Genomic DNA, 22,764 nt, shown 5'->3' on the forward strand with positions numbered 1-22,764 from the left:
TGTGTATAAATACGTATACTTTGTGAATAGTTGTATTTTCATATACTTTTATACCATTTGATAGTTTTTCCTTTGTTTTTATAGGTATTCATGCTTATTGGAGCCTTTAGGAATAAAGTGTCAAAGGCACGACTTCGATTTCGCAGTTTTGGTGCAAGCCCGCTTAGCCACCATCAAGCGGACTTCCAAAGACTCAAAATAAGGATGATCAAAATCATCATGTTGGTTTCCATTCATTCATTATTGGATAGAGCAATGATTAAGCTTTCCAATGCTTCGAACCGGACGCAATTCGGAGTTACGGTTCTCAACTTATGGCGAAAACAAGATTTCACTTTTGCTGTCTTCCGCTAAGCGGAGCAAGGCAGAGGCTGTATGCAATTTTGGGTCCGCTGAGTGGACCTGCGCAGAATTTTGTTTATATTTCTTCATTCGAGACATTTTAGGGTGATGGTTTTGGGAAAGTTTTAGTCCCAACTCCATCATTTTCATTCTTAGAGTAGGATTGGCTTAGAAAACAACACCGGGTCATGCAATTGGAAGATCAGAGGTGGATCTCTCATCAACCGGAGCTGACAACCCGCGAGATGTTTGGTTTATCTCTTCTCTTCTTTGTGTATTTCTTTTGTGTTGGGTTTGTTTGTATAGTTACTCGAATCTTATGTATATTTACCGATTATAATGTTATATACATATTCGAAGATAAACAACAGATCAAATTAGTGGGAGCGGAAGGTTATAAAATTTACGTCTGGATTCTTTCTAAGGAACGTAAATCAACTCAAGTGCACTTGAGTACACTATAAGAGAGTCATGCCCTAACTTTTCACCTTAAGCCACACATCAAGAAAGAGCAGTGAAATGTTTCAATAATGGGAAAGCATTTAATGCGCATGTTCCCCATTATTTTTGTAACTAATCCAAGGCGTTTCCACTTCTTACTTAAAGTGAACGACGTCCTCAGAAGCCTACCACGACTCCTAAGACTTCCCTGGTATATAAATGCCCGACAAGCCTTGGGGGCAACTGTTATGGCCAACGCATACCCAAAAAAGCCAAGGCCCAATCCAACGCCAATCCACTCCTAATGACCTAATGTATAAAAACCTTCACTCACGAAATGTAAGGTACACTTTCTAATCTCCACTTTTTACTACTCGTCTTGAATTCTAAACTCACTTGGACTTTGGAGTACTAGCCTTGCAGGTACGCCCCCGTACTTCCTTATCGGAGATCAGCAAAATTGATTCATGATTCCTCAATATCAATGTACACCTAATTCTAGTTTCAGAACGGAACAAAATCCAATCGATCTTAACACTTCTCCTGATATTCATCATCTGATGTAGAACTTTACTCTCCCTCTAATCTTGTACAATTGGGATCTTTCTAAGGCGGCGATTTTCTCTTGATAGCTTCTGCACGATAGGTTTTCTTCTATAGAGAATTTGTTTAAGGGAAAATTCATTGTCGATCCTGATGGTGTCACTTGTATTTTATGTGTGAGTTTGTTATAATCAATTTCTCATATGGCTGTTACCTCTTATTTAACTTATTATGTGTGGTATATGATTTTTAAGTGGTTGGGGTGACAAATGGTTCTTCCTAAGAATCCCATAATTCATTTTGAATTTTCTATCTCTCTTTAGGTGATATGGCTAAGATGAGGATGAGATGATTTGCAATGATTTGATACAATGTGGTGTGGTCTATCTAGATAATGTGCAACAATAAACTTTTCTCTGATTTTTCAACAAACATGAAAGAGGTGGATGGAAAAAAGTGTTTTTTGGTTTATAACTGATTTCTTGCGAGATCAATGTTGAACTAATCATATTTTTATGATTGACATTTTGACATCAGAATCCTATTGTGTGTCTCAATCAATAGTGAATCAAGTGTTCAAACCTGCTTCATAGTTTGTGTTTTGACTTTAATATTTTTCCAGCGGAATCTCTGTTCTATATTGATGGTGGTCTTGACGGTCTAAGGTCTAGTTTGATTCTCTTTTGATTAAAGCTTTATAATTTGACGGTTTCATCGGGAGTGGTTTTTCTTTTTATTTTTGGAAGATTTTTATATCCTCATCTTATTATATATATTATTTTGCATTCACACAAAATAATTAATGACAGCACAATATATTTTGTAAAAAAAAAAAAACAAAGCTTAATTGCTTGCACATTTGTGGAAATGATTGTGAATGTAAAAAAAATATTGAAAGAGACTCAAATAAGTTGATTTTTTTTTTTTTTGTGTGTCAATCTTTGAATAAGGAAAAAAAATTTAAGTCTTCTTCTCTGTCTGAAAAACCTTTCAAATTATGAAGGAACAAATAGTTATGGGCTCAATTGGTTAGTTTACTTTCTCAATTCTATTGACTCTATCAGCCTCATCACATATCAGGCTTCACCAACAGGCCCACCAATTTATCATGCGCATCAACTCAAATTTCAACCAAAAAAAGTTGAATAAAATTGATAGAAAAACTCAGAAGATTCACAAAAAAAATAAAAAACAGATTCCATAGAGAAACATTAATTATCTCTGGATTCCAATCAAGTCTTTCTTAATCACACGTCATTGGTTAGGTAATACTTAAATCAGTAACGCCAAAAGATTCATATAATGGTGGAGCCACAAACACTGTCCACCACTAAGCCATTCACAAACATACTTAAAAGTTTCAAGCTATTGGCCCTTAATTATTCAAGCTTTATTCTATGGTAATTAATTAACCAAACTATAGAGAACATGTGTACAAGATCTAAATTCAAACAAAAACTAAAAGAGAAAAATGATTTAAAATTCAATGATACGTCATTTTTTTATCAATTGTTTATTAAATTAGAGACACTCGAGTTGCAACTTCTCTTACAAAGTAGCTTCACATTTCTATGAAAGGTTACTCACATATGCATGGCCCTCATTTCTTCTCCTCTTTATGTTTCTAACATCTACTTGCTTTTCATTCAAAAGAGTCTCTTGTTAGTGGTTGTGTTTTGTGGTTCCTATTCAACCTCCAAGTTTTGAGGAACACACATACACAAATAAAAAGACACATATAGCTTTTGCATATACTCAAATCAAATCAATTCTCTGTCTATTTATACATATAAGAAATATTAACATATTAGAGTTTTCTGAATTAAATTAAATGGAGGGTAAGATTAGGACTTCAGAGTTGATACCATTCATAGTGATGGTGATTATGGAAGGGTGCACTATTGGACTAACTATATTTGCAAAAACTGCAATAACTAATGGAATGAGTCCATTTGTATTCATTGTTTATACCAATGCTTTGGCCACTATAGTTTTGTTTCCTTCTTCCTTTTTATTAAACCACAAAAATAGGTACAAAATTTCTTTCTCATTCTCTATCTCTATCCATGTTCTTGTCTGTGTGTCTGTGTGTGCGCGCAAAGTTGTTTGCATGGATGGTTAATTTTAGTCCTAATATTGTTTTCACAGGAAGGAGAAGCCAGTTTTTACTTTCTCTTTGTTTATGAGATTCTTGCTTCTTGGTTTCACAGGGTAAATATTCTATATGTCTTATTATTATAATTTGTTACATGAATCAAAAGGTATCATAATATTTTATTTAATAATAATTTTTTGTTGTGATGGATGGATTTTGCAGAATAACTATGACTCAAACACTTTTATTTTTGGGTCTAAGTTACAGTTCTCCAATACTTGTATGTGCCATGAGCCACTTGATCCCAACCTTTACTTTTCTCCTCAATATCATTCACAGGTTCATCTTCAAAACTTGTACTCATTATTTTCTTCTTTAATATATTTTGTTAGATTAATATATAACTGAACTCGGCTCTGGACACGCACCAGTGTTAAATCTTTTGAGGTAGAGTTTTGCCGTCTAATGTGATTCTTTCTAGCTCGAAGTATTAGTCTCTGCCATTGCGTGCAGAAGATACCTAGTTTATAAAAAATAAATAATATATATGTGATGAATCAATTTAATTGATTTTTTTTTTAGGAAGGTAGAGTTGAATTTGAAAAACTCTGGTATACAAGTTCAAATAGTTGGTATAATGGTATCACTAATGGGAGCAATAGTTGCTGAATTCTTCAAAGGACCACTCATAAGACCTTCTTCTCACAACCTTAGATACACTAAGAAACTTTTTGTCTTTTCCTCAACACCTGAATTTTGGGTTTTTGGTGGCATTTTGCTTGCTGCTGCTGCTTTCTCAGTTTCAGTTGCCAACTTTATTCAGGTACTACTTTCTTTTTAACCACTTTTTCAACTTTCCTTTTGATCTTTAACTTGATTCAACTTAATTTTTTTTATTCTACTAGAAAGAAACTGTTAAGCAATATCAAGAACCAATGAAGATGGTTTCTTATTATACCTTGCTTGGGACAATTCTTAGTGCAATAGTTTCATGCATATTTGAAAGTGATGTAAATTCTTGGAAGCTAAAGAATAACATGGAGCTCATTCTCGTTGTTCTAACGGTAAGTGTCGAATTTTTACACAAATGATCTATATGATATTAACTTTTAATCCAACGACTAGTTTTACGCAAATGAATTATAAGATATAAACTTTCAATCGAGCTACTAGATTTATAAAATATATGAAAAAATAAAGTGATAATGATTATGTAAATATTTTAGGGCATATTTGGGGGTGTGATTCGTCCAAATATTCAAATTTGGTTGAGTAGAATGAAGGGTTCACTTTATGTGCCACAGTTCAAGCCTTTTGGTATTGCTTTTGCTACCACTTTTGGAGTTTGCTTCTTTCCTAATAGTCTTCATTATGGAAGGTAATAATACTTGGATTAATTCTCCTTTATATTTTGCTTATATGATTTATTTTTTTATGTTATGAAAAAAATTGTGCAGTGTGATAGGAGCAAGTGTGATTGGAATGGGGTATTATACAATATTGTATGGAGAATTCAAAGGAGAAGAAGATGATGAGAAAAGTAGTGAGGAAAGCTCAGATTCTTTGGACAAGAAGATTCCTCTTTTACAAGAAAATATGCAAGTGTAAATAAATTTATTTACAATGACATATTTTCTCATGTACAAATAAAATATAAGATGCATATCATCATTTCACTATGATTGTGATAGGTCTCTCCTTTAGTTTGAGATTGGTGAATTTTCCTTGTATCATAAATTTGAAACTGTATATGTTAGACAAAGACAAGTATCTCATTGATATATATTGATGATATATGCAATCATCATATTTTATTTAATGGCTAGTGGTTAAAATTTCCAATCATGGTTAAAAAGTTTTTTTCGTTAAAAAGTTTTTTTCTTTTGTGGTTCTATTAAAAAGTACTTATATTAGCTAAAGATTTGAAAAATCCTTTTTAGGGATTAGATAATTGAAAAATCATTCCTGATTTGCATATAAAATGAATAATTTATATCGATTGAATCACCATCACCAATGGGACACTTACAAAAAAAAGTAGGGTTGGGCATTTAAGTTCTGATTTTTTTTTCTTGGGTTGAGCATTTAACTTTGGATTTTTTTCTCTTTAAATGAACAAATAATTTTCTTACTTTGATTGTGTTAGATAAAAATGACAACTGCACTCATACTTGGTAGTACCCGTAGTTATTCGCAAAAAAATATACTTAGAATCGAAAAGGTAAAAATCGATAAAACGGTTTCAGATACGAGTACAAATAATTATCCACTAAAATAAATAATTATGAGTATGTTTATGAGAACATTAGTACTCACTCCGCCTTATACCCACATATATATTAATACATTTTAGTTTATATTATTATATAAAAATGTATGTTTACCACTTTAAAAAAAATTATTATTTAACTATCACACATTTTAATTTAAAATAGGTGTTTGGTTATTTTATAATTCAACAATTTTAAATTTTTTTGTTAACATTGTTAAAAATTTAAAATAATATAATCTTTTCTATTGATCGATTTCTTTTAGGAAAATACCCGTAAATTACAAATACGGGTATAAAAGTTGGTGTTCAAGAGGACATGAATTCGGGTATGGGGTATTGGATATTGTAGTTGAAAAGATGTTGTAGCATTAAAATAAAGGTGGGTGATAATTGCACTTAAAAAATTCAAAGTGTGTGAATTCACACTAACTAGGGGTGGCAAAACGGGCCCGGCCCGCGGAGAAAGGCTGTTTTACCCGCACTTTTTTGCGGGGCGGGGCAAGGTTTTAGGCCCGCTCTCTTTAATGTGCCCGCCCCGCCCCGCCCCATTTTTTTGTGGGTTTTTGCGGGCATTTGTTTTTTTTATAGAATTTTACTATTTTTAGGCCTAAAAAGTCGAATGCCCGCGGGCTTTCCCCGCCCTCACTTTTTTGCGGGGTGGGGCAAGGTTTTAGACCCGCACTCTTAAAAAGGCCCGCACCGCCCCGCCACGTTTTTTCGCGAGCTTTTGCGGGGCGGGCCTAAACGGGAGCGGGCATGCCCGTTTGCCACCCCTAACACTAACCTCTAGATAACCACCAATTATTATATATCAAATGCAATTGGAATTAACGATGAATATTTTTACGATACTATAAATACCTTAATGTAAATTGCACAAACACGCTAAGTTTATCTTTTGATAATAGATTACATAAAAATGTTTCATACACTAATGAGATAAATTGATTATAATAAGTTGTATTTCATGTATATATTTTTATTTTTGTGTCCTTTTTTTTTCAAATATCTCTATTTATAGAGACGTTTAGGTCACTTGAGAAAGAGAAACACGTTTTCAAAATGAAATTTGTACCTTGCCAATGAACATTTATAATATTTGACGTTCATATTTATTCCCTACAAGTGCATTGGTTTTGTTGGTAAAGGCGTCTATATGTAGGGATGAAATAGGTGGGGTCTTAGAAGGTATGAATCTGACCTAAAATAAATCTTTAATGCTTGAGTCAGGCCTATGGCCGATTGTAGTTTTTTTTTTGTCTGACATGGCCTAAAAGCTTGTTTCGTTTTAAGGATTTCAAATAGTTCATTTTACTTATTTTCTTGCATAGGCAACAATGTCTTTTATATACTATTTAGTCTATTTTCTAATAGATATACATATAGATCGATTTATAAAATTTCTTATGTTTTTTAATAACCTAAATTTGACTTATTTAATTAAATAGGTTTTTTTTAAAAGTCAAAGTTTAGTCTTTTTATTAAATAGACTAGGCTAGACCAAATCTTAAATAGGTCAGAGTATAGACCTTTTTAGGTCGATCTAACTTATACTCATCCATATATATCTGCTTGGAAAGATCGAGTGCTCGAACTATAAATAAAATGAACTTTATTAATAAATATATAAAAGTAAGATTTAAATCATGCACCTTTACTAGGAGATCAAATCACGTTGTTATTATTTGTGCTTGCAATTAATATACATAAAAATACAAACTTTCAAATAATATTCAGATAATGATATCTTACGATTTGAAATATTACTTAGTAAATTAAGTTGTCACTCATCCCTGAATAGAATGTTAGACAAGTTTTGAACCAATTATTCATTAAAAAAAATGTGTATAACTCACACATGAAATCTCGCAATTATCAAAAGAATTATAAAAATTGACACAATTAATAGAACATTGTGTTATGTGCCTTTTTCACGAGAATTTAAGAGGAAAATCATTTAACTCTATTAATTGGCTCCACTTCATTCTTGTATAGGTATACTATATCAGAAATGCAATACATTTCAGCAAATTCTTGATATATGTACATTAAGAGTAAAACTCAACCTTCTAATTTTTGTACTTATGGTCCTCCAAGTACTTTTGTCATTGGGATTTATTGGAATATGTACTTTTAAAATTGAATTCAAAACTTGTGTTAATCAAGTGTGAGTTGAGTTTCTATTATCGATTTCTTATATATGAGTTTGTATCACATTTTTACACGATTTCTTCAGCATTGTATCCTTATCAATCATTTTGTCAAATAATTATAACATATTTCTATTTTATTACTTTTGAATATTCAAACCATGTGTAACTATGTCTTTTATTTATTTTTTGTAGTTTAAACAACTATTACACAACGATAACAATGTAGTCAATGAGTTATTTTCTCATAACATTTTAAATCATTCAACATTCACTACTAGAAATACTCTGCTTTCCTGCGGATTTACCTGCGGATTTGAGCAAAATTTCCGTAGGAAATCTATTTCCTGCGGATTTTCCTGCGGTGTTTGGTCCCCAGCTAAAACCTTCGTGGGTAATAACTTCGGCAGGAAATTCCGCAGGAAAATCCGCAGGTGAATCCGCAGGAAAATATCCGCAGGTAAATCCGCTGTAAATTCCGCTGGTAATTCCGCAGATAAATCCCCAGGAACGTTATTCTGCAGGTAAATCCGCAGGTAATTTATTTCTAAATTTAAAAAAAAATCTAAATTATTATTTGCTTCTCTATCAGTATACAAAGGTAAAAATAAAGAAATAAAATACTCACCTATATATTATTGAATCACCAGTTTATCAGATTTTCATTTTTATTTGCTTTATGAACAACAACCGTGAAAATACTAGCCACCGTCGATTAGGAGAGGGAAAAAATCGAGTATAGAGCCACAATCCAAAGTAAAAAGTACAAACTAACACAGAAAATTAGGAATAGTTCATACTATGAACTTTTCTACTGTTATACATATCCAATGCCCTCATCTTGATTGTATTCTAATGTTGGAATAATACAAATCACAGATAAGTAGCAACTAGTAGCAACTGCTTAAGCTTTTTTTTTTTATGTAAGAAAAAAAAATCATAAATAACCTTTAGAAGGTGGGGGTGGAGTAAGAATTTACACTGTAGTTTACGTTTTTACTGTTGTCGATTGTCTTGATTCTGATCTACCTCATTAACAAGAGGCTGGCTGAGAAAACTACTTACAGGTTTGCTTCATCAACTGAACCACCATGAACTATTGAAGCAGCAACAAGAGGGTCTTTGATTTCGTTAACACGTCTGTCTTCTGTTATTTGCTTCATTAAGCTCTCCATTATCTGCCTATTCATTTTCTTTTCATGTACTAACTCTTTTTCTTGTGCTTGAGAAGAATCTAGTTCTTTTATCAGCACTTTCGCTGTTGCTATATTTGATGCCTGCTGTTCTTCAAGACGCCACATACGATCGAGAACCTTGACTAACTCTCTCGAAGATTTCGACTTGCAGCTCGACTCTCCTAAGGAACTTCTAGGATTTACATCATTTTCTGGTGTAACCTGTTTTAAGCAAATAACACGTTCATCTTATTACACTAAAACCGGCAGAGTCATAGAACATCTTGAGATGCAAATGAAATCTATCTATCTACTTCTTTACTTACTTCCAATGAACAACCGATTCTTGAACATGTTTTCTCGAGTCCCTAGCAGATGCTGACTATATTAACCAAAAAATTAAAAATTATCCTCAAACATAATCATCAGATGGTAACAGTATAGAATTGTGGTTGAGTCTAACTTAACTTTACAAAACCGGCCTAACCGGCTTATAAGGGGAAGATTATCCTAACTTGTAAGCCATATCTCATTCGATGTGAAACTCATTAACAAAGTGCATGATGCTAATAGATAACAATTGGTAGAGTGGAACTGTGAAATTATAATTTTATGCATACAGATCTACATCATTCTCATAATTGATACTAGAAGCCAAATCAAAGTGACGACCAACTTTTAAAGGTGAAACTGAAATTTCCAATTATAGGCATAAGAAAACAGTATACCAAAAATAGGAATAAATTTAATACATGAATAATTTATCAAAAAGGCTCATTGTCATGTGATGGAACTAAGTGTAACAAATTTTGATTATACTAATACAAAAAAATTGAAGAGATACAAGTCAGAACAAAAGTACTTACCTGGTGAGAGTGAAATTCCCAGAGTTTTGCACATAGGTTTTTTGCATAATCTTTGGGTTTAACCTGGCCATATCAAATTAGAATCGGAAGATACATTAAAATTCTCCCCACCATTATTTAAAAGTAAAACTAAAAAATGTGGATAGCAAGTAAAGTAGTAAATACATTTTTTAATAAACTTCCCACGAAGTACAAACAGATAGTAAAAAAATATATTGATTAAACGCAATCACAATTAATCACAATTGGCAATATCTATTTCTCATAGGTGATGTGTTACAGAGAGAGATCTGGCATAAGTGTGAAACTGAAACTATTCTAGTAAGATATAAATTCACCAACAGCCTACCTCAGTTATCAAGCAACGATTAAAATTCCAAACTAACTAACACCATGATGGCCCTCATATCTCTCTTTCAATCCACTAAGTATACTAACAGTATGGGCACACTAGGTTCAGCCATGTAAACCTGTTGAAACCTCCTTTCAAATGCTGCATCCTTTTCAACATACTTCCTATATTCATCAAGTGTTGTAGCCCCAATGTAATCGCGACCGTATTTTCAATCATTGTCTTGAAACGTACATTCGTTATTGTCAATGAAAAACCTCAACAATGGACTCGATTTCTTATCACTTCGCTATTAAGATGACTTCATTTGAAGCATTCTTCCACTACCCCTCTCTTCCTAACAAAATTTTCTTTGATGATTTTTTTTTCTTTCAGAAGAGAGATAATTCAACACTTAGACATAATTTAAAAAGAACAAGGCAACACACAATGGACTCGATTTCTTATCACTTCGCTATTAAGATGACTTTATTTGAAGCATTCTTCCACTACCCCTCTCTTCCTAACAGAATTTTCTTTGGTGATTTTTTTTTCTTTCAGAAAAGAGATAATTCAACACTTAGACATAATTTAAAAAGAACAAGGCACTTATATGTATCTTAAAAAGCTATCATAGCACACATAACAGAAGCTAAAATATTCATTTTCATCATGTTTTTTTCAAGTATGTGTATATTATTTATCACATGCAGAAAGTTAGCTGCCTAGCACTACTGAAGCAGGTGACAAGTAATAAATAACATATTGATACCACTAAACTTCATCACATCAATACAGACCTAAAAAGTTAATTTACCTTGTTGTTTGATGTAGCCATTTGGAGAAGAGATTTCATAGAACTAACAAGGAAATACAATTAATCGGACAAACCTCATACATGCTTTCTATAAGGCATATATGCAAAACTGTAACAACAATTATACTAGCTTTGAATAAGAGTACCAACTGTAACAACAATTATACTAGCTTTGAACAAGAGATTAATCTTTTGCTCACTGGATGAAAAATATTCTCAAGGGACACAAAAACATACATGAAGACTTCATCTCCTAAAATCATATGAATCACTCTTTATAACTAGTATTATAATATCTTTTTCAAAATTCGCAAAATTTAACCGAATTTGATCTCATGGAACCACCTTCTACGGTTACCCTGATTCAACAAAACAAACTACTGTTAACTAACAACCATCACCTTCAACAAATAATAACAACAACACAAAAATCCAGTGTCAAAAGAAAAGAAAGGACTTGGTTGAGAGCTTTTATCAAACACTATGTGTGCAAGATACAGATTATAATAAACCTTTGAAAATATTAGGTTTTATTTACCTCTTGTCATCTCACAATTGGATTATGTAAGGATCAAGTCTTCAATCATCTTTTCCTTCTGTCCTCTGTTTCGTCTAGATAACCTCATCACCATCAACATCGAATCTACTATTTATCAACTCTGAAACAAAGAACCCAGGGTTAAAATGGAGTGAAGTAGGGGAGAAGAATAAGTATTTACACTATAATCCGAGTAACAAAACGCGCAATAGAAAGTGAAACAACCGGATGAACGAAATGGATGTGACACAATCGATAACGATGATTCACGATGTTGCCGAAACGCTTGACGGAGATGATTCACGAAGGTGCAGGAGCATTCGAAGGAGAGGACTCACAATGGAGAATAGACGGAGACGGAGGACTCACGAAGATGCAGGAGCATTCTGGTGGCTGGAAACCCCGGTTAAGATTGGAACACACCATTAGGTTTTCCTTTATCTATTCTCTATGTTAATATATTTTAATTTTAATTTGTAACATCAATAATCAATAATCAATAATAAATGTTAAGGCAAAAATGATAAAATAAAATAGTTTAAGAAAAACTAATAATAGTAAAACTAAAATAATTTAATTTAATTAAATTCTCTTTGTACTAAAATATAAAATTAAATAAAATTATTTAGAGATAAATTAAAAAAAACATCATTTATTTTAATTCACAATAAAAAATTAAACATATAAATATTTTTTTATCAATCAATAAATTAAAAATATTAAGCAATATATATATATATATACATATATATATATATATATATATATATATATATATATATATATATATATATATATATATATGTTAGCTATTATTTATATTCAATTAGCTATAATTCTATCACATATTTTATAATTTTATTATTAAATTATAAAAATTTATATTCAATTTGTAACTTGAATTGAAAATGTATTTAGCCCACTCGTGCAGCAAACTCAACCACAAAGTCAAAATTTAAGCTACCAAAAATAGTAAAACTAATTTATAATTTTAAAATCCTATATAAAATTTGATATTTTAACAAGAGTTCCAATATAATTTCATATAACACATCATTATTATTAGAGTAGGATTTCTAAAATTAAAACTTTATAATAATTAACAATTGAACAAATATAATTTTAAATAAGATTAAATTTGAAATTTAGAAATAATTTTAAAACATATTAATTGACAGTATCAACCAAACAAGGGTTATTGAGATAATATTTTTGAAATATGAGTTATTTATATAATTTTTTTAAAAAATTGATTATTATAAAAGAATATCTGATATCCATTCTCAAAATTTTTAATACCTTTTATTAATTTTATTTTTAAAATTTTTTATACCTTTTATTTCGTCAAAAATTAAGATAAAAAATTTAAAAATGACACAATTCACATTAAAACATTAATTAATATAATAATATTAAATAATTAACCATTAAATATAATGATTCATTTTTTAAAAAATTAGACAAAAATTACTATTATTTTAAGAAAATAGTTAATTTTGCAGCAAAATCCGCAGGAAAGTTTCCTGCGGAATTACCTGCAGATTCTGTATAATAGTTTTGTTTTAATAAAATAGATATTCGCAGCAAAATCCGCAGGAAACATTCCTGCGAATTTACCTGCGGATTTTGCATTATAGTTTCGTTTTCTGTTTGAAATATAAGAACCGCAGAAAAATCCGCAGGTATTCCTGCGAAATTTTCTGCCAATTCTAAATCCACAGAAAAATTTAGTTTGTTTAAGAAAGTCCCAGCAAATTCCGCAGGTAAACCTGCGGAAATTTTTCCGCAGCAAATTTCGCAGGTAATACGTGTATTTCTAGTAGTGATTTTCAATTAAATTATTGAATAACAAATAATATGATTTAAAGTTTCACTTTTTATTCAATAAACACACAATATAATTTACTTAATAAAAGAAGTATGTAAAACAATAATAAACAATTAAACATGAGTACCAAATTTCTATAATCAAAAGAATCATGATCATAAATTTATCATATTCGATTTTTTTTTGTCATGTTAAGCATAAAACCGTATCCAAATTAAATCTAAGTTTTTAGAATTTGTACCAAAAAAAAAGTTTTTAGGATTAAATTTTATTCTCTAAAGAGACTTTTATTAATTATAGCATACAACGTACCTGTATACACTTAAAATTTATTATACAATTATGAGCCATTAAAATTTATATTATATCTTAAATAACATAAGTTTGAATTTTAAGTCATAACACTTAAGTGAATTTAATAATATAAAGAAAATTAATTTTTATTTTATAGATAAATCAAAAGACATTAATTCAAATATATTAAAATAATTATATATATGAGGAGGAATATTCTTACTTAAGTTATCAAGATTTATCATTGATTCTTTTCAATTTAATAGTTAAAAGTAATGAGTATTATTTTTCTCTATCCACATTTAATTACTTATTAATTTTAACCATTAGACAACTAAATTTTAATGAGTATATATATATATATATATATATATATATATATATATATATATATATATATATATATATATATATATATATATATATATATATATATATATATAACCAATTTTAATAAATAAAAGCTCAACATTTTATGACGATATTTATGAGAGGATTAACAAATAAATTTCATAGTAAATAACTTTTTAAATAAATACAAATCTCAATCTCAGTATAACACACAATAAATTATACAAATCAAATAAAAAATATATTTTATTATATACAATATACACTCAAGTATAATTTGATGGTCATGCTCCAATTATTTGTCCTGATCATGTATCCTTTTCCTGCACTCCTAGAAACTTCACGTGGATCACAATTGAAAATATAACATCATTGTTTAGTAGTTCTTTAATCTGACATCATTTGATCTTCCATAAGATTGAAGCTTCTATATAACTCCATTGAACTGGAACATGACCTCTGATCTTTTGTCCTGACTAAAACACCGACTAAGATGATAGATAGTATTGAATATCCGTGAAATCGTTATTCAAAATTGTTCCATGAGCAAGATAGTTTTCATTGGTGGACATGCCCAGTTTAAGAGATTGTTTATTTTATATTTTAAAAATTATTTTGATACTCTTGCTTTATTTATGTTATTCTCAAAAATATATATATTTTTAAAATAATTCTATGTTCAAATAAAAAACTAATTTAATTTAATTTTTGAAAAAATAATTTTTATTATGGAGAGAAAAACAATTTAATATCTACTCATTTGCACCAATATTAATAATATTTATGGAGAGAAAAACTATTTCTATTTTGAATGATTGTTCAACCATAATATATTTTGAAATGTCTTTAAACAATAATTAAAACACGCAGCTCCTAACATGACTGCCTTATATCGGTAAAATCATGTTAATATTCTCAACAGAATAACAAGGTTGATATACTTTTATTGTACTAAAAATGTCGAGTTTTCTTCTCAATTCATTCAATATATCCAAGGTTGTGTGGACAATAAAATCAGTCTCACCCTTTTATAACCGTGGGAATTTAGATCAGCCCTGTACATAACAATATCTCTTCCATTATATTTACACATCTTTAAAGACTCACTAGATTCTCAGCCCCCTATTTTGAGTTTTCCACCCTACACCAAAATCTAAAAGAACTTTTCTCTATGTGCAAAATTAAAGGTTGTTGAACTGATAAAATATTAAGTACTATCTTCTCATCCTGGAGGCTGACCCCTTGGATTGGATATGTCTCTTTCCGTTAGTCAAACCACTATCACTGACACTTCCTTCCACAAGTTTGTCATGAACATCAGAAAACTCTGTTCTCCATGAATGCAGGGGAACGAGGTCACAATCATCCTTGACCTTAGTGTTTTTCTTCCGCTCTTCATCATGTCGTTTTACATTTTCTGATATTTGATGAATGGTTTTGTTTATCTTTGAAATGCCCCTTTCAACCGGCTCTACCACATGTGAAACTGTAAATTTCATGTCATCAACAATCTGAAACAGAAAGACAGCAAAACAGAGCACAGATGAGTTTTACATAGAGATGAAAGAGAAAATTAAAATGTCTGAACTCTGAAGTAGAGTGCCAAATCTCACAATTTCACCACTTCCAAGAACCACATCACAGACGCTATGTGTAAACTTCATAGGTTTCTTATCTTTCTCATCTTGACGACCAAACCGCATTCTAGTTGAACGCTCACAGTCACGAACCTCTGCAGGATCAGGAGGTGTCCCCAGTGATGCATAGTCAGCCATCACCGCTGCATTGCGGACACATCGCTCTCCTCTTTTGTAAGGTACTGCAGGGAAAACATAAAGGTGCACAACAGCAGCAACGCCCATCTGTAAACAATGTTACGATGGGGAATCATTTAAAAAATGCCGATCTAGAACTTCATAATTGATTGAAAGCTTTTTTCATGTTGATGACAATCAGAAATTCCAATTCAAATAAGCATCACGGGACACGCAACATTTAACATAGAGAAAACCAATGTAAGATACTAAATACTCCCTCCGTCCTAAATTATAAGACGTTTTGGTCATTTCACATGAATTAAGAAATATGGTTATTACCTTATGGGATAGTGAAATGATGTATATAACTTTACAAAAATATCCTTCAATAGTTACAAGGAAATCGAAAATTAAAAGAATTGAAAGAAGGAGAAATAAATAGTACTAGTAGAGGATATATTAGGCAAAAAGTCATTAATGATATATTGGCATTGTAAAGTGGCTTATAATTTGGGACAAATAATTTTGGCAAATTGACTTATAATTTAGGATAAAGGGAGTAAAAAACAGATGACTCAGAGCTTAGAACCAAAATGAGTCCCAGTCCCTGTACAAAAACAAACCTGGCATGATCTTTTTGAAATGTTCAAGAAAATAGAGTAGAGAATGATCATCTCTCATGTGTACCCCCAGTCTTATGGAAGCAATCTTCCACAGTTCCATAATCCAGTTATGGATAGATCTAGAGAAGAGACTGTAGCCAAGCGCATTTGTCCCTCTCTAAACCTCACAGTCTCTCAACTCATGTAGATATTATATGTGCGTGTGTGTTCCTTGATAAGGTAGTATTAATAAATGCGTAGTATTAATAAATGACAAGCACAATCATCAAAAAGTTCTTATGCATTAGTTATATATTGGCAAAAAATGCAATATCCAAAGTCAGGTAATTTCAACAGTTTAACAAAACATAGCTTGAACTATTGGCCTGCATTAGTTATATACTAGTATTAACAAAAAATGCAATATCCAAACAGAAATAACACACCTCTATGCAGATGATATAGTCTTGTATACGTGTTTTCAGCTCTTGAGCAAGTGACCCCTGAAATGCTCCCATAGAAAAAAGAAATGCTACAGCCAATCCTTGCCACCACGTTAGAAAGACTATTGATTTAAATGTTAAAAATTTGGCTAATGGTTTAATTGGCTCCAGTTTATCTTTAATGACAGAATAGAATTGTACGAGGCAATACAGGGCCCAGGTCTGACTAAAATTAAGAATACTTGCCAAGTAGGGATACCTGCAAATACCAAAGAGAATCAGGATTCAGGCAGTATAATCGTCATGACAAATACAGATATGGAAATAGAAAAGTGGAAATAATAATACATGTACTGATTTCAATAGTCTTACCCATATCTCCATTCAAACTGCCCCTCTCCATAAACCCCAAAAGTCTGGAGGATCACTGCCAGCATTGCACAGATCATTTTCAGTATCATCTGGAATGAGGTTTTAGTCAACATTAACAATAAGAAAAACATGGATTCCAGTTTCCCAAAAAGAGAGAACAGTGGAACAAAAGCACAAATCACCAAAATCTAACATACATATTGAACGATGCCAATTTTCACAGATTGATAGAAGTCAGGGCCGAGATACCAGTCTCTTAAGATCCAATTTAAAGGAAATGGATGTTCTACAACTCCATATGCATATGCATCTTTCAGGAGAGGAGTGCTGGAGTCTGTTACGCTCATACTTTCCATAAATTGAATTGTTTTCTCCTCACCACCTAAAAGCAACCATAAACAAATTTGTACAAAACAACCATAAACAAATGTTTACAAAGAGCATGACCAATCCAACATAATTTAAAATTTAAGATGTAAATCTTTTAGCCATGTGTATAATAATAACATTCAAGCCTCACATAATAATAGATTTTAAATTAGACTTGACTGAAAGGATAATCTCTTAAAATATCATAATCCTTAAACTTTTTCCATGGAAAAACATATATATGAATAATAACTACAACTAGTGAAATTAGTAAGATAAGCAATCCATTTGACATACCTAGGCAAGCTATCAGGTATCTTTCAAAGCAATATAATGCAAAAGCCTCATAGCAGTCCCGGATAATTGCACAATTAAATGCCGCACTGGAATCCAATAGTGACAAAAACTGCATCATATAAACATCAGAACATAAAAATATACTATTAAAACTATTATTATATACACCAAGAAACTGATAATAATGTTGCAAGTCAGTACAGACGGTCCTTTCAGTAATGCATAACCCAAGTTTTTTCTTAATATAAGTTAAATAAGACTAAAATCTGTTATAAATGAAAAGGAGGCAGTTTTCCTATTCAGATTCAATTAACAATAAGATATAGTAACGATCGCTATTAGATGCCAGGAAATTCTCAAAAACCAACTAGCCTAACATGAATATGCAAGTGAAAAGAGGAGCGTTTTAGCCTGACTGTGGAAGAGAATGACATGAGAACTCTTTAGAATTAATAGACCCAATTAAATGATGGTATTATGATAAATAATGAGAAAGGAGAGCATCTGGCCATTTACTTGGCATCTCTTACCGATTCCAATGAATAGACAGGAACCATTAAAATGAGACCAATCAAAAACTTCTGCTCCTGATTAAAAAATATATAGAAAGTATTAGCTTTTGTTCATAAAAATTAGAAAATATTATGAAATGAAAGGAAGGTAATGCAGGAGGAAAAATAAGTAGGACTCAAAGTATAGGAGTGCATATATAAACCTCGGGCTGATTATAGGCAGCTAAATGCTCGAATATTAGGTACATGGAGAGGACAAGGGCAACAAGCACAAATATACTTGCACTGAAGACTGTCCAGCTAACAGTTCCTGTGGACTCCCCGCCTATATTGGGCCACATACTCCCAGATCTGCTAGTGGACTCAACGACAGTAAAAAGAAATATGCAAGAACATAGAACATCCATCAAACCCATTCTCCGGAAAACTAGAAAATGGTTGTAAAGAATGTTCTTCTCTTGATTTGATCAACCCTATGCTTTGCTATATTCCAGACAGTGTGAAGTATCTCCACTCCCACAAAACCTTATATTTTGTTTGATTTTCTCTCTTTCTTCCTTTCTATACTAAAAGTGGAAACCGGAACCCTTTAAGATATAGTATATAAAACAAGAAAACTGCCCTTTTGATGCATTATCAAACTTATCACGCAGCACACAGAACTAACAGTCCATCAACAGCAGCCAAAGAAATTTCCTTTTGATGTATGTAGAAAACCTGAATTGAGATAGGAAATCTATCATGCACTGACAATTGAATTATCTGAGAAATAGTGTTTACCTATTAAAAATATATTCATTAAGTCTTAGAAGCAATTACAGGTGGTTCAACTAGTAAGCATCTTCGAGATGATAAATATTTGGTAATACTAAACCTAAGAAATAAAATATCAAAAAACTCCAAAGCTCTAATAATGTCATTTGCACTGTAAAATTCAAAATTTAAAGCATCATTCAACATCTACATGTCAAGATAGTAATAACTCAAACTGTAAAGAGTTCCATAATATGATAGGGAAGAGAGATATAGAAAAAGCCTATCATCAGAGTAATGCAAGCTGGGTAAACTGGCGCCATTTTTTATCAATCACAAAATAGTTCAAAAACTTCCATATAGTAACAATTTCTAACTACAGTGCCATATATGCTCCTAACTATTTTCTGATTGCCATCGCATCAATTACCTTTACCTACATACAGGAATCACAGAGCACAAGGTACACGAATAGAAAATAAGTGCAAAAATCTCATATTGAAAGTTGATCTAAACAACAAATTGGACATAATCATCAGGCAACATTCATTCCATTTGAGTACAAGACATAGTCATACACTATTACAAACTATTTCTGCTATTCCACGAAGCAAGGACATGGTTCTATACTTATCCATTCTTTTCATTTTAGGCATAAGACATCATTATAAGCAGAAGCAGTACAAAGGGATTTTGAATTACATACAGACCGCAAACATCGAAAAGAAACCGATAGACAGTATGATAGACAAGACAATATGTGCATTTAGTAACATTGGTATTTACTATTCACAGCAGCTAAGGGTACTAATGGAAGACAATCATCACAGAATCTAAAAGCAATAATTTCACTTCTCACTAGCAATAAACGTTGACAGTACTTTACAAATTCAACCACGTCAAGGTTAACCTAACATAATTGCAATTCAATTCATCACACAAACAAGTTCAGCAAAACAAGGTAAACTCAAAAATCGATCATAACGAATTCAAAAACTATCACATAGATACATATTCCAGGCTTCTTTCAGATTTAATAACAGATAAGCGTTCAACGTTCAACAAACAATGATGAATTTTCAATACAAATATCAAACAATGGCCAAAACCCTAGACCTCGAGTAAACGGAGATGGTGAAGAAAAAACACCGTGAACCGAAACGAAAAACGGTGCAATAGGAACAATGAATCGCAGAAAGCAATGAAGAAAATTTTAGGGATAGGGTTTCGAACCTGTGTTCATCACGTGCTTTTCTCGAGAAAATTGAAATGAAATTTCCCAGGAGAATAGAGAGCAAGAAAAGGAAAGAGGAGCGGAAAAAATAATAATAATAATTAATAATAAAAAAATAAAGAAAGAAATGGAGAAACGGAATTTTGCTTCGGCAGTTGGAAAACAAAAATCTTTATTTTTTATTATTTTGGAGAAATGAGAAAAAGAGGAAGGAACTAATGTGATGCAGACACGTGGATGTTGTGGTCATGGATAGGATCAAAATCGTTCATTATGATGTCGGTTTTTCAATTTGGCATTTTGTGTAAAAAGTGTTTTTAGTTTTTAAATACTTTGAGAGTTTTTGAGTATTTTCTAAAATGAGAAAGTTTTTATGAAATTAAGCAAAATGAAGCTTCTTCAAAGTCACGAAGGTTTTGTGGTTTATATACCAAACAGTCAGAGGAAGAACGCAGTGTTTGGTAGTGCAAATATATTGTTTGGTACCTGTCAGTGTCACCATTGCTTTCTAAAATGGATGCACACCGACTTTTCATTATTTTCATATCATTGCTTAATATAATATCTCTTTTTTATTAAAAGTGTTGTATTACATTTTTATTAATCACAAGGTCAAACAAGAAACTGAAAAACCTTTTAATTGGTTTTTTACATAATAACGATATTGACTGAATAATGTAATTAGTGGATTTCTCAATACATTTCATAGATCTATTAGATATCACGTAAAATTTTAATTTTGTCTTTCATTTTATATATATATGTACATCCTGAAGCATCCTTATTTTGCAAAAAATGTGTTTTTTTCGTAAATCTATCTACAAAAGCATTAAAAAATAATATAGTATAGTTAAAATCAAGTGATTTCAGTCCAGCAAGTCTTCCGTAGTTGCATCTACGGAACATGGTAAAAACAAAGTCTTTCGTAGATGCACCTACGGAACAGACTACTATATTTTTAAACATGTTCATTTTATTCCAAAACTAAATTTTGGTTTAAAAATGTAAAATTAAAGTAATGCATTTTAAACACAATAGTAGGTAAACCAAAAAAAATAATACATCGTATAAATAATGTTGGTCATAATATAGAATTAGAATACATCATCAAAGTAACATAAGTAACATACATCATCAAAGAAATACAAACGTAAAAAAAGCCCAACATCACTACTGTGTGTGTCGGACACCATCATGCTGCTTTCATCTGTCTCTGGCTCCGCCTCCGCTTCTGCGTCCATCACGCCCTCTCTTGGCTTTGCCTCTAGCGTCAAGTGCCCCACCAGTCCTGGCACGGTTTCTACAGTACAGAAATACCTCCTCTGTTAGCCTAATCATAACATCCACCACACGCCTCTCCTCAGACCCCTCAGGGAATAAACCATCTGCAATGGCTCCTAGTCCCGTGTCAACTATCTGACGACACCAAGGAAGAAGATCTTGAGTGTGGTCCAACTCAGCCTGATGAGCCTGCAGAATCTCCTTGTGGGCTGGTCTAGGCGGATCTCCAGGTGCAGCGGAAAGCATGTACGGGTGTGACACTCTATACTACTAGGATATGCTCCTCGACGCAGCTCTAGACGCTCTCTGCTATTGTCGCCTGAGTCTCCTCAAGAACCATGTGATGCTCTCAATCTACAAAGACCTCATCTAACTGCCAATGGGTCATGGTGATAGGAGTGGAGACTATAGGGTCGTGAGGTATTGTCTGTGTGTAGCCAAACTGACGGATGACACGCTCCAGAAGATAATGTACAATGATGGTCGAGTGCTAAGCATAACAGTCATAACGTACGTCCTCGATAGCTATCCGATCAAGTTCGCGCTTGTAAGGATCTGGTACCTGGTTCCCTCTGAGGGAGTGAATGCACTGGCACGCTTGATCATACGTTTTACACATCAAACATCACCTACATTGTCTCTAAACTATATTTCTAAAACTATCGAATCATTTTTACAACTAAACATTGAATTCTAATTCAATTTTACAAATACTCTAAAATAACTCGAAATATCGAAAACTTACCGATTAAATAGAGATTTGAACTTGATGCAATGTGTTGATACTTGATGTTGACAATGTAGGTCGAATTTGGGAGAAATAAATTTGAAGTTTGATATTTGGGGTTGAGAGAGTTTGAGAGGTGAGAGTTTGAAATGAGGAAGGAGAAAGGTCTGACGCGAGTTATAACGTCAAACACTTCCGTAGATGCATCTACAGAAGTGTTCTGTATGTTCACGGAACAAAACAACACTAAACAAAAAAAAATGAATGATTCCGAAGATGTATCTACGAAAGCTGGAGAACATTTTTGTCAACTCAATGATGCGTAAGAGATGTATGGGATGGGATAGAAATTGATAGATCTTTTAGTTCTTCCC

General features: G+C 31.9%; 2 protein-coding genes and 1 long non-coding RNA gene across 3 annotated transcripts; 1 reads left to right on the forward strand and 2 right to left on the reverse strand.

The window, feature by feature from the left end:
- The first annotated feature begins 2,927 nt into the window (after nt 1–2,927).
- Nucleotides 2,928–5,130, forward strand: LOC131655659 (WAT1-related protein At1g70260-like). Its single transcript, XM_058925493.1, has 7 exons — nt 2,928–3,357; nt 3,475–3,537; nt 3,644–3,760; nt 4,004–4,244; nt 4,327–4,485; nt 4,648–4,799; nt 4,879–5,130. The coding sequence occupies exons 1-7, from the start codon at nt 3,158–3,160 to the stop codon at nt 5,027–5,029; spliced, it is 1,083 nt and encodes a 360-aa protein (XP_058781476.1). The 5' UTR covers nt 2,928–3,157; the 3' UTR covers nt 5,030–5,130.
- Nucleotides 5,131–8,434: 3,304 nt separating this feature from the next.
- LOC131655660 (uncharacterized) lies at nt 8,435–11,970 on the reverse strand. The gene is made up of 4 exons (XR_009299837.1): nt 11,571–11,970; nt 9,885–9,947; nt 9,345–9,400; nt 8,435–9,240 (listed from the first exon to the last, which is right to left on the reverse strand). It is a non-coding gene; the product is annotated as an uncharacterized LOC131655660 (long non-coding RNA).
- A 2,930-nt stretch (nt 11,971–14,900) lies between these two features.
- On the reverse strand, nt 14,901–20,532 carry LOC131661337 (protein LAZ1 homolog 1-like). Its single transcript, XM_058930847.1, has 9 exons — nt 20,382–20,532; nt 18,599–19,112; nt 18,414–18,470; nt 17,884–17,992; nt 17,415–17,599; nt 17,218–17,306; nt 16,849–17,104; nt 15,657–15,905; nt 14,901–15,554 (listed from the first exon to the last, which is right to left on the reverse strand). Exons 2-9 carry the CDS (start codon nt 18,809–18,811, stop codon nt 15,258–15,260), a joined length of 1,455 nt encoding a protein of 484 aa, XP_058786830.1. The 5' UTR covers nt 18,812–19,112; nt 20,382–20,532; the 3' UTR covers nt 14,901–15,257.
- Nucleotides 20,533–22,764: the final 2,232 nt, after the last annotated feature.

Source organism: Vicia villosa, linkage group LG3 (assembly GCF_029867415.1).
Source record: "Vicia villosa cultivar HV-30 ecotype Madison, WI linkage group LG3, Vvil1.0, whole genome shotgun sequence".
Classification (NCBI taxonomy): Eukaryota; Viridiplantae; Streptophyta; class Magnoliopsida; order Fabales; family Fabaceae; genus Vicia; species Vicia villosa.